The 12,391-nt window shown below is 43.0% G+C and overlaps 1 protein-coding gene across 1 annotated transcript in view; it reads left to right on the forward strand.

The window, feature by feature from the left end:
* Positions 1–555: 555 nt before the first annotated feature.
* LOC149232877 (Metal-dependent phosphohydrolase) overlaps positions 556–12,391 on the forward strand; it is a 136,262-nt gene continuing 124,426 nt past the window's right edge. Inside the window, exons 1-4 of the mRNA XM_089376597.1 lie at positions 556–824; positions 913–943; positions 1,074–1,092; positions 1,233–1,330. Coding sequence (XP_089232723.1) covers positions 672–824; positions 913–943; positions 1,074–1,092; positions 1,233–1,330 — 301 coding nt within the window. The 5' untranslated portion in view covers positions 556–671. The remainder of the gene's footprint in view (positions 825–912; positions 944–1,073; positions 1,093–1,232; positions 1,331–12,391) is intronic.

Raw genomic sequence — 12,391 nt, forward strand, 5'->3', positions numbered from 1 at the left:
AATGGAAACAGAAAAATATTTCATTTTAGAATGTGAAGCCTTAAAAAACAACAGGGAAAGTTATGAAAGTACGCTGACAACTAGCTCTTGGGATAATCTCTTTAATGAGGAGTTTGTAGAGAAGCTCGGAGCATTTATTTTGAAGCTTCACAGAAAAATGATTGAATACATCAAGTAGATGAAGAAGCAATTTGTCCCATAGGCTATCTTTAACCTCATGAACATTAAAAAAATTTATTTCTTTCTTTTTTCTATAAATTGTTGAGTACAAATAACTCACCGCTCTTAAGTCAAATTGCTTCACATTAAACATCACATTACTATACCAGCTATAAAACATTAGCTTATTTTATGGATCCTCAAGTTACTTTATGATGAGACATTTTTATTTTTTGGCTCATTAATTTATACATTGAGAATAACATCTTTATTTTTATAGCAAAATCAAATTAAAAAAAATAAATTAAAATAATCTCAAAAAATAATAAATTTTAATATAAAAAATTAAACTATATAAAAGTACAAATTTTTAAGTCAACCCAAAAGTAATATGATATGAGTAATATGATAAAGCTTACTACTGGTATTGAAGTTTGGGGCTGGCTTTCTCAACAGTATAAGCTACTGTCATTGCAGGCGATAGACGTGTGGGCGCAGACACGAAATTGAAAATGAGGGAGGTGGTGAAAGATGCAGAGGAACTTGTTCATTCCGTAATGGGCAAGTGGGACGCTTCTCACGATGCATTCCATGCCCTCAGAGTTCGTAAACTTGCCCTCACTCTTGCTGCTGAAGAACAATTACCTCCCGAGAGCATGGAAATCGTAAGCCCTTTAATTTACTTCTCATCTTCTTCTAATGGACTTACCTCGTATTTGGAATTTTTTTTAATCTTTGCCAATGTTGTAACAGGTGGAGCTCGTATCCTTGTTACATGACGTTGGTGAGTCTTTCCTCTGCTCCATCATCATTAGTTTTTTGTGATATCCACAGTTTGTATCAGTGCCCAACGTCTCAATATTCTTATTGTGTTTTGATCCCATTTATGGTTTTCATTGCCCCGCTCTTCACAGGTGATCACAAGTATGCCAGGTGAGTGTTATCACTTTTTATAAATGCAGTTTTCTGTTCTCATGTTTTACTGCATTCATGGCACTTTAGTTGAAGACAGTGCACTGGTTTTGTGCAGGGTCTAGGGTTTAAGGATTGATGGTTGATGCTCATTTGTGCAGCGATGAATCCGAGTGTAAGGTGGTTGAGCGGTTTCTGGAGAGCCATGGAGTGGAGTCTGTGAAGAGAGACAAAATACTGAGCATCATAAATAGAATGGGTATGGTTGTATTTTTATATACAACGAAGCATGAGGCCTATGTCGAATTTCATGTCAAATTCCGAGCTGTTGTTTTCTTATTTGGACTTTCATGGTTATATTCTTAAGCAGTTTAAGGAATTTATATTTTTCCACTTGTGGACGTCGTTTGCCTAACAAAACGACTAATTCTTGGTTCTAGTAATCCTGGTTTGAAAGTGTCAGATTCCTTAAACAGAGGGCTTCTCCTGCTGCAATTGGGTCCTTTTATGTCTAAATCTAACTGGAAAGAAGAAATTTCTTCAAACGGGTATATTTCCCAATGATGCCAGTCTGTATGGTGTATTATTCAGAACAGGACTAGTGCTCTCGTGTTGTTGACAGTTTGATTTTCCTGAAATTTAAACCCACTTTGTTAGTCCTCTAAGTTATCTGTAACTTGACTGTGCCAGGCCCATTCCCGTTTTCCTTCCTTTTCCGTCTGGACACTACATCAGTACATTACTATTCAGTTTTGTTTCGACATACAGAATATGCTGTTGGAGGGGAGTTCATGTTTCTTATCCCTCAAAACTCTCTAGCCCCAATTTTTTGTGCAGTTCCCATTTCTGATAACGTAGTCAGTTCATTCTGTGGTTGTCTAGCTTTTGTTAGATTTTCTAGACCACAGTAAGACTGTTGATTTTACAAGTACAATAGACACAAACACTTATTTCTGAAACTGATAATTACTTCCATGATATGGTGATTATCGTTAGCACTTATAGTAAATTATTAAGCAATTGTACTTCAAAATTTCAACCATAAAGCAGTAGGACAGTAGAGATCTCAATGAAACAATGATACACATCCTCTGCACTGTTGCTTCTTGTACTGCTGCCCATGGTTCTGCCACTGCCACTGCCACTGCTGCATTTGTACGAAAGCTCCCTCTGCATCCGTGCTGTTGCTGGTCCTTTCTCCCAGCACTGCATCCGAACTGCACCTCCTCTCATCATGCTGCATCGTGCTTCCACCGCTGCACTGCAACTCAGTTACTGAGAATTAAGTAACTGATCTCCCAACTAACCTCCCTGTTGGGCTAGAAACACCCATTGATGTTGAAACTCCCTCTGCCGCTGACAAGTGCTCCCTATCTCTGACCTCTGCGCTGCTGCAACAACTCCCTGCATCTCGCATCGTTGCACACCTCTTTGTGCCATCTTGCACTCGTGCAACACTCTTGTGCCTCTCGCATTACTGCAGCCTGCTAGCTCTGCACTGTCTCGGGACTCCTGCATTGTAGCTCTCTCTACCGCTCCATCCGCATCTGTCTCTACCCACTCATCCAGTTCTGCTACTCCTCGTCGGGGCTCCCGTAGCAAGGTCTAATCCAAGAGGTTGTGTTAAAATTGGCAACCAGGGCAAAACTTCATGTGGGTCATCTTATTCATGGCTGATAATATTTTTATTAGATTCCTCTCGTCGAGAGGTGTAGGATTGATATAAACATCATCCGATTCCGATAAGTATTCATGGAGATATGAATTTATTTTGATTATGGAATTATTATCAAGCCGACCTACAACTCATGTAGGCTCAGAAGCCCAACAGTCGCATCTATTCACCCACCAACGTTGTGTATAAATATAAGAGGACCTTTTCTCATTTGGACTCACTAATCTCATCACATCTCTCTCTCTGTACTACGCATAAATGAGTCTCTTCTCTACTACGCTGAAATGGGTCTCTCTCTCACACATGTGAAGCCGGAAGCTGTTGAATTTGAAGCTGCAACTGCAGAAGTAAAGATTGACTTGCGTGGCCTAGAAGATTTCCTCTTTGGAATTGCACTGTAGGTTCATCTGAACCTCCTCTAAAAGCCGCAACTTTTGGTGGTGGAATGAAGTCAATCTGATGAACGGTTTGCAAGATATCGACTGCCCTAGTTTGAAGCCGGAAACTGCTGAAACTGAAGCTGCAACTGCAGAAGTAAAGATTGACCTGCGTGGCCTAAAAGATCTCCTCTTTGGAACTGCGCTGTAGGTTCATCTGAACCTCCTCTGAAAGCCGCAACTTTTGGTGGTGGAATGAAGTCAATCCGACGAACGGTTTGCAAGATATCGTCTGCCCTAGTTTGATAATGAAGCCGCTAATGCTGATGCTATTGATCTAGGGTTTGCTACTGCTGATATGAATCCGATTTATTGTACTATTTCTCTCTGCTGAATTATTGAAGATAAAAGAAGATTTGATCAAAGGTTTTCCCCACACATTGTGGGGTTTGTCCCTAGCTAGCCGCCACATCTTGTGTCTCTTGTCTTGGCTTGTTTTCTGTCGATCGTTTAATGTTCTATCTGCACTTTACTTTATGTACGTGTGATTGCTAATCTTTGGAATATAATAAGGAAAAGAAGTAAACTGTTATAAGCATAGAGCATACCATAACTTAACAGGTTGGGTACCTCAAGGATCTTGCTCCTCATCGTCTGTAGTCCGCCTGACTACAGCTCGATGTCTCCCCACTTCTGCTTAAGTGGTGTGTGCGCACTCATGGCACAGTCATCATCTGTCAAAACTTCCTTCTCTGCTCGTGCTGGCGTTGCCTTAGTCTCGGAAGACTCTCCCTTGCTCTTCTTCCTTCGGCATTGGGTCACATAATGACCCATCTCCCCACAGTGGAAGCACTTGATCTTGGAGAGATATTTCTTCTTCCGCTTCTCCTGCTTTCCCTCAGATGATAGGGCCACATCCTCCTCCTCCTGCTTGACCTTGATCCCTTTGCTGCTGCTACCTGTCTTCGACTGCCGTCTGATCTCTTCCTGGCGAAGAGTTGCCCACATCTTGTCCCAAGGTAGGAGAGTCACTTTGCCCAGGATACTTTGGACAAACACTTCCCACTCTTCTGAGATAGCATTCAGGGCTGTCCTCACCATAAGCTCCTAATCTGGTGTCGCTCCTACAACAGTTAACTGGTCTCAGATCTCATTCAGTCCTCCTAGGAAGGTGTCAATCGATTGACCCTTCTTCATTTGATACGACTTCATCTGGTTCTCAAGCAACATTCTTCTCTGCACAGAAGTATGCTAGTACAGGTTCTTGAGAGCCTCCCACATCTCAACTGCCGTTTCCTTCTCGGTTATATGTGGTACCACATGATCCTTGACCCCGTCAAGGATAATGCACTTGGCCCTCGCCATCGCCTCTTCGTACCTTTCATTTTCATTGGGGTCGACTGGGACAACTATAACCTTCAAGGCGAAGTTCTTGACACGATTCCTGTCAAGCACTGATAAGATTTTGGCCTTCCAGACTGCGAAGTTCGATGCTCCGTCCAGTCTATCCTGGTCTCTTACCCCGTGTAGTGCCATGATGCTCCTCTACTTCCCTCCTGGAAGTTCTCTGTTCGACTCCTCTGAGTCTCTACTTCCCGTCTAGAAGTTCTCTTCTGGACTCCCTTTGAGTCTTGATTTCCCTCCTGGAAATCCTTTTGTCGCTTGTCGAGATGTCCCTTACTCTGATCGTCTTGTGCAATTGCACTGCTGATCCAGGTTCCTCTGCTAGAAATCCTTGGTAACAACTTCTCTGGCCCTGCTCTGTCAGGTACTGTTCTGACTACAGTACGTCACCAGCTCCACTCTGCAATATTTCTGCAGCCTTCTAGACTCCAACAATTGCCTCTCTGTGAACTGCGTCAACCCCTCTGTGCCTCACGCTGGCTCTGCGTCAACTTTGGAATGCCCTGCGTCAGCCCTCTGGACCTCTCGTCAACAATGCTGGCCTCTCTGAGGCTCTGCGCAACTCCCGACTTCTTCTGCGTGGCTTTGCGTCACATTTCTTGGTCTTTGCGCTGCTAGAAGCAACTTTTGTCACCTCAGGGACAACTGTTTTCTGCTGCTATTGCTCCGCTCGGCTGATGTCTCTTAGTCCTCTTGTGATCTGCAATCACGCTCTGATACCATGTTGAAGTTTCTAAATTTACTTAGTTTAGAAACCCTTCATGCACTTTTTTTGATTTATTCCTACCTACTTGTTATTTTTCTTTAACAAGTTATTTACAAAGTAAATATTGAAAATAAACACCAGTGCATGCTCAACATATTACAGATCAACAATTAAAAGAAACAAGAACAAACACACCACATAACACCATTATTTCCGGACCAATGTCCCCAGAAGAACCCAATGCGGGAAAACTAGTGCAACTATTCTGAGGGTTTTCTTATTAAGCAATATCAGAGTACAATCTGAGTGCCGAAATTGGCTTACCCAAAAGAGAATTTCCTTAGCAGCTATACCTCACAGTTTGAGAGAAATCTCCTGGCTGAAACAATGTTGCATGAAGCGGGAGCGAAGCGGAAGCGTTTTTTGGAAGCGGGGACGCCGAAGCGTCATTTTCCAAAAATCTAGGAAACGAAGCGTCCGCGGAAGCGTCTGCTATATATATATATATTTATATTTTTTTGCATTTATACTCAAAACAAACATCCCAAATACCAAATTAATTGTAGAAGACATGAAAACATGCATATTTTTGCATAAATCAAGATAGATATGGCATCCATGATTCCATTGTAGTTACTAGTATGTACAACAATCATCTATATTCTAGCTATTACAAACATACATCAAATTTTTAAGCATATTATAAAACATAAAACATTTAAGCATATTATAAAACATAAAACATAGAGCATATTATGATTTATCTAGCAAGTGAGCAACTGTCAACATTTGTCATGTCCAAAATTCAAATAATAATGTTTACAAAAATATGTCACTTGGTCACCGCCAAGCCAAAAAGGTTCAAAATTCAAATTCACAAGTCTACAAGTCTAATGAGTAATCTATGACAAAAAGTAGTAGATTGTGAATATATCTACTAATCTCTCCTCCTTCCACCACGAATAGAACGTGGTGGCGGGCCTCCACGTGGTGGCAATGAAGAAGATGGTGCCTGTGGAAGTCGTGGCACCGAAACTGATGAAGAAGAACCCCCTGTTGTTGGTGTTGAACCATGGAACCTAGGAACCAAGGGACCAGATGGGGGTGGGGGTGGCATATCAACACGGTCATCATCATCCTAGAATCGCTCAAAAAATTCATGCAAAAAAAAAACACTAGTTAACAAAAAAATTAAAAACATGAATTAGAGAAATGCTTTATAAGGGAAAATTGGAAAATTCATACCACAATGGACATACCTGGATAAGAGCATCCTCTAATTGCTCTAATCGCAACACTTCATCCTCCAAATTGGGCTCCTCTGGATTCTTGTCCCAAATCAACAAGTCTTTATTAGACTTTGCATCTTCACAATAATGGGACAACAATCGCAAGTTGTAATGAACATAAACCAAGCTCTCTTGCCAGTCTAAATTCAACCTGTTCCTTTTAACACTGTGGATGAAAGAATAAGAGCTCCAACACCTCTCTGTAGAAGAAGTGTTTACCACCTGTGATAGCACCCGCAATGCCAAACTCTGTAGAAGTGGAGTACCCCCTCCATGCATGTTCCACCACTCAAGAGCAGAAAAAGTCTCTCGATCTTTAATTGCATGCATGCTCCCAAATGGACCAGTGTTGAGCGTATAGTTGCTCATCTGTCTCTGTACCAATGCAGCCTCCTCCTCATCAGGGATTAATTTACTCAATGCAGCCATATATTTTTTGTGAACCTCTTGATCTTGGTGTGGTTTTCTCCTGCTTTCCCCCCCCAGGTGTTGGTGTTGAAAGCCATGATGGATGATAGTATTTAGGTGTCAAAACATATGCTAATGCATGCAATGGAACATTTAGCATTTCCCATTGGTTTTCCACCTCTACACGAATATAATTGTACAAGGTGGTATCTCTAGGCTCAACAATGTCTTTAATCTGCCCCAACATGCTATCCATTTGCTCATACACCTCCCCAATTACTGGTCGATCTGAATCTGCAAACTTGATCATGTAATAAATCGGTTTGGTGAATTGCAAAACATATTTAACCTGTCCCCAAAAGTAACTGTCAAGAACAGTGTCCTTGACTGCATTAGCACCATCTATGTCAGTGTTAATTTCATCCCATGTTTCAGCACACACCAGATTAGTTAAAGCTTGTCTCACCTTCACTAGCCGCCTAAAGGTGAGGTAATAACTAGCAAATCTTGTCTTTGCAATTTTAAGCAATTGCAACTTGGAGTAAGTGCCATAGAAGTAGTTTACCCTTGTATGCCCTGTGATGAATTTAATGAGCTGCTTCCCTCTTCTGTAAACCTCAACAATCCACCCACATTCTTTGTGTTTCACAATATCATGCATCAAAAGGTTCAATGTGTGAACCAGGCACCCAGACCAAAAGATGTGTGGATGAGTACGCTCATTAATTTTTTCTGCTGCCTTACAATTTGCTGCATTATCTATGATCACTTGAACCACATTATTCGGACCAACATCTTTGATTGATTTCAATAGGATATCTGCAATGTTTTGTGCAGATGCAGTGATGGAGGAGGAGTCATGACATGCAATAAATACTGCACCACTAGAAGAAACACCAAGAACATTTATCAAATGTTGGTTTCTAATATTTGTCCACCCATCTGATACAATGGATACCCCAGAATCTACCCACTCATTTGTAAAACGTGTCAAAGCTCTTTGAACCTTAGCTTTTTCTCTTTCTAATAACACTGTTCTAGCTTTCTCATAGTTGGGGGCCTTGTATCCTTTTAGGGCTTCATTGATGGCCTTTACCATTTCATGCCAATAGGGAGAGCGAAGCACATTGAATGGTACACCGCAAGCACAAAGAAAACGGACTATCTTTCCATCCACATCATCCCTCCCAGCAACATTAAGGAAATCCCCTATCGTTCTTCTACCTCCAGAGCTTGCAGAAGTACCATGAGGAGATGAGCAACTACCAAATTTAGAGGTTGCACTTGATTGAGAATGAGTTCTTTGTTTCTTGTTTTTTTGTTGTGCAGCCATCTCTATTTGGATGTATTTTCTTCTTTCTTCAGTTGAAATGTTTGGGCAAATTTGTACCCTCACAAGACCCTTTTTTTCATCACTGTCCAGCACCCCACAAAGATGCCTCCTCAGACGGGTATATGAACCACAATATGGTTTTCCTCCATGACAACCATGAGGGCACACAAATTTGTAAGATCCACCACCCTTTCCCCCATCAAGTTTGGTCACATAGTTCCACAAGGGTGTTGATGTAGCTTTCCCATCTTGTGTTTCAGTGTCCCCTTCAGGTTCATCCCCTTCCTCTTCAAACCCTTCCTCCTCATCATACATTGGGTCACTCATATTGGGACCATCACCACTGTCCTCTTCTGTTTCTTCCCTTCTATTCCTATTCACCTTTGCCATCATTAAAACCAAGAGTGGAATGATATATAGAAGCCAAAAGAACACCATCTTGGAATATGGATATAGGTGGTGGACAACCTGTAAATAAAGGAGCAAGTAGAAACAATGGGAAAGAGTAGGAGAGGGAGGAGAAAAATACAAAAAAATTGTCAAAAAAATAAGGGAGTTTGGGGTTTGAACTTACCTCTTTAGCTCTTGTAGATGAAGTCCTCCAAGCTCTTGCTCCAAGCTCCTCCTCCTTCTCCTAGCTCCTCCTTCTTCACTCCTCCAAGCTCTCCTCTCTTCTCCTCTCCTTTCCTCTCTTCTCTTCTCCTCTCTTCTCTTCTCTTCTCCAACTCTCATAAACTCAAAGTGAGAAAATGAGGAATGAATGGGGGCTTTATTCTTTTCATTCCTCACCTTAACCTCACTCTAACCTCACCCTAACCCACCCCCTTAATGCTAAGTTAACATAACTTAAAAAAAAAAATTAAAAAAAGAGTGTCTTTTTCCCTTGCGCGCGCCCTGTTTGCCCGAAGCGTATGGAAGCGTGCGCTTCCTCCTCCGAAGCGCCGCGCTTCTGAGGCCCGAAGCGCCGTACGAAGCGCGCTTCGGAGGCATGGAAGCGGCGCTTCCGTCCGGCACTTCGGAAATTCCAAGAAGTGGCTAAAAAAGCTGAAGCGCCGCTTCCGAATTCGGAAGCACCGCTTTCGATGAAGCTTCCTAGGCGCTTCTGTACGGGACGCGCTTCGGGGCTTCGAACCGGGGGGGGGGGGGGGCGCTTCGTGCAACACTGGGCTGAAACCTCGGAAGACCTTTCCGGCTGTTCCTCAGCACAAAAATGCTCTGCAACCCCAGCATCTGCGCAATCTGGACGACGTCAGCCACTCCTAGTCCTAGCCCAGCGCTGGCCCTGCGTCAGCCTTCCTTGGCCTGCGTCAGCGCAGGGGGCCTTGCGTCAGCTCTGGGAGCCTCTGTGTCAGCTCTGGGAGCCTCTGCGTCAGCCACGCTGGCCCCTCTGGTGCTCTGTGCAGCACTTGGCTGCCTCTGCGTGAGCCCTTGCTGGCTCTGCATCACTCTCCTTGGCTGCTGCGTTGCTCTCCCGGCACAATCTCTGCCTTCTCTGTTTCTCTGTACTCGATGCCCCTCAGTTGCTCTCTTGATCACTGATTCTATCTCTCTTCGCAAACCCCGCTCTAGAGAATAGAATGACTGATCACTCTGGTGTATTCTTTAAGTGACCCTCAAGCCTCCTCTTATACTTTTCCTGTTAACATCTCAACGGCCAAGATTAAGTCCCTAATCAATGACTAGGATTAGATCTGGCGTGATCCATGTCTTTTGGACCATTCTAACACAGATTTATATTAATACACATTAATATTTTATTTTCCTAAGTTTAGACTTAGGGACTCCATTAAAAATATTAATTATTTTAATATCTCCTAATCTGTTTAGAATATGCCCAAACCCTTTCTAGGTATTGGAGATCTCATGTGCCTTAGCCTCTCCCCCAATTTTTATGGCTAGAGCACATCCGATGCTACCCTAAATCAACAAGCACCCTAGCTGCGTTTCTAGAAAGCAATTTCCGAACAAAATTTCTGTGAAAGCCAACGGTTCATTTTGACCATCAAAGGGAGTAACATTGTGCTTCATATACCTCTCAGACAACACTCGAATTTGGTTGCTTCTGCCCTGATATGGAAGCCATAAATGTGACCAGTCTGTAGCAAAATATCCTTGCAACTTGCTGGACCAGTCTCTACTGAGCAGTAAGCCATATGCTTCCGGTATGTCCACTATCACAATGTTGATGCATTGGTGAACTCGTCCGTTGGACAATAACTGGATGATCACATCCTAGAGTTCACCAATGGCTGGTACACATGTTCGATCAAGTTGGATGATCTCTGCGGTTGTACTGCTCCATTGCGCATTGATCCTTTTAGCAATGGAGAGTGGCATGACATTGATTGATGCACTAGAGTCAACCAAACAGTTGTGGACATTGAAGTTGAATATTTCGAAAGATAACAAAAATGGTGGGCAAAGCGAGTTCGCTTCTTCTCTGCGAAGCGCGTTGAGTACAGATGCGAGTGATCCAGGAGACTTACTTGATCCCTTGCTGGAAGAGGCAACATTGTCTGTGGAGGTTTGCCCCAGTGCGCGCAACAAAATATCCCGCTGACCCGTGAGTTTGGTGAGTTCGTATAAAGAGATGTTCGCACGGGTCTTCTTCATGTCTTCAACAATGTTGTAGTCCAAAGCGGGAAGACTCACTGAGCTGTCTAGGGGAAGACTTGTGTTTGTGTTGTCCGGTGGAGTGTTCTGAAGTGAGCTGCTCATGGACATATCTTTCGTTGGAGCTGTCTTCCCGGACTTGTTTTGTGTTTTCTGTGTTGAGGGTGGTTCAACTTTTTTGAACATTTGCTTGAATTTCTCTTTCAGTACGTCAATCACAGTAGGAGCCCCTTGACTTCTTAAGTTATATCAACTGTTCTGTTTTGGGGCCTCCTTCTCGGTGGTTGTTTTCTTCTGGGCAGCGTTTAGACACTGATACATGTTAACCACGTGCCCAAAACTTGGGGCTTCATCAGATGCAACATCCTCTTCATCATCTTCATCTTCCGGCTGAACCTGCTCACTGGCATTAAGATGATCATTCATTCTTGAAGCCACAGAGCCCACAACTCGGTTCCAATCTGTACAAGTCTTCTTTGAGTGCCGCGCTTGGTGGAAATCACAGAAGTTATCCTTACCAAGCTGTTCCGCTTGGAACACAACATTTGAACTCTGTGCAGATTTAGCTGGGTGACTACTGCTGCTACCTGATGTCCCATTCTTTTTTGCGCGCAAAACTGGAAGGTTTGCTGCTCACTGCTGTCTCGTTTGTTTGTTGCTTGAGTTTTGCTACTTCAGTTGTCAAGGACTTAAGGAGACGAGTAAGGGTCTCAATTTCACTTGTTTCTTTTCCTTCACCTTACTCACAGCAGCCTGGGACTTCTTGCCTGCGTCTTTGGAGTCCTTCGTTAATTCATCATTTACAATGAGTCCAATCGCGCGCAGGTGCTTCTCCACATCAATTGTTTCTTGGCAATTTTCAGATAGCGTTGGTTTCGCAGCTCGCTTGACGAATTGCGCAATGTTGGTTGGCAGTGTAGATGTGTAGTAGTCGACTGTGATAGAGTCATGAGGTTTAGTATCTGCAATGAACTTGTTCAGGATACGGTTAAACCTATGGTTGAAGTCTTTCACTTTCTCTTTTGGTTCCATCTTAAGACTACCCATCTCTTTCAACAACACGGCAGGGGTTTTGTCGTCAACAAATTTTTCAAGGAAAATTCTTTTGAACATACCCCAGTTTTGAATGGAGTTGACAGGAAGGCTGTGGTACCATAGAGTTGCTCTACCATCCAAAGGACATGGAAATAATCTACATGCAGCATCATCATAACTTACCTCGAGTGTCTGCAGATGTAGGTAGAATGTGTCTAGATGATCTTCTGCCTTCATTGCTTTGTTAGGGTCATATTTTGTTAACATTTTCTCCGTGTGCCTTGGCATATTGTGCAAGGCACCGCGGAGTGCCAATGGGCCCTGGGTCATCCATTCCAAATTTTGATTGGCCATGTCTTCTTCTTCTTCGTACTCCTCTTCTTTTGAATTAGACGGTTCAGCCTCCGAATTTGTTGGTTCGTCTTCGCCTCTGCCTCCTCTGCTGCCTTAGCCGGAACTTGAGCCCAAGAGTGGGTTGTT

Source organism: Pinus tabuliformis, chromosome J (genome assembly GCF_031772625.1).
Source record: "Pinus tabuliformis cultivar Carrire ecotype Pingquan chromosome J, CPIR1, whole genome shotgun sequence".
NCBI lineage: Eukaryota > Viridiplantae > Streptophyta > Pinopsida > Pinales > Pinaceae > Pinus > Pinus tabuliformis.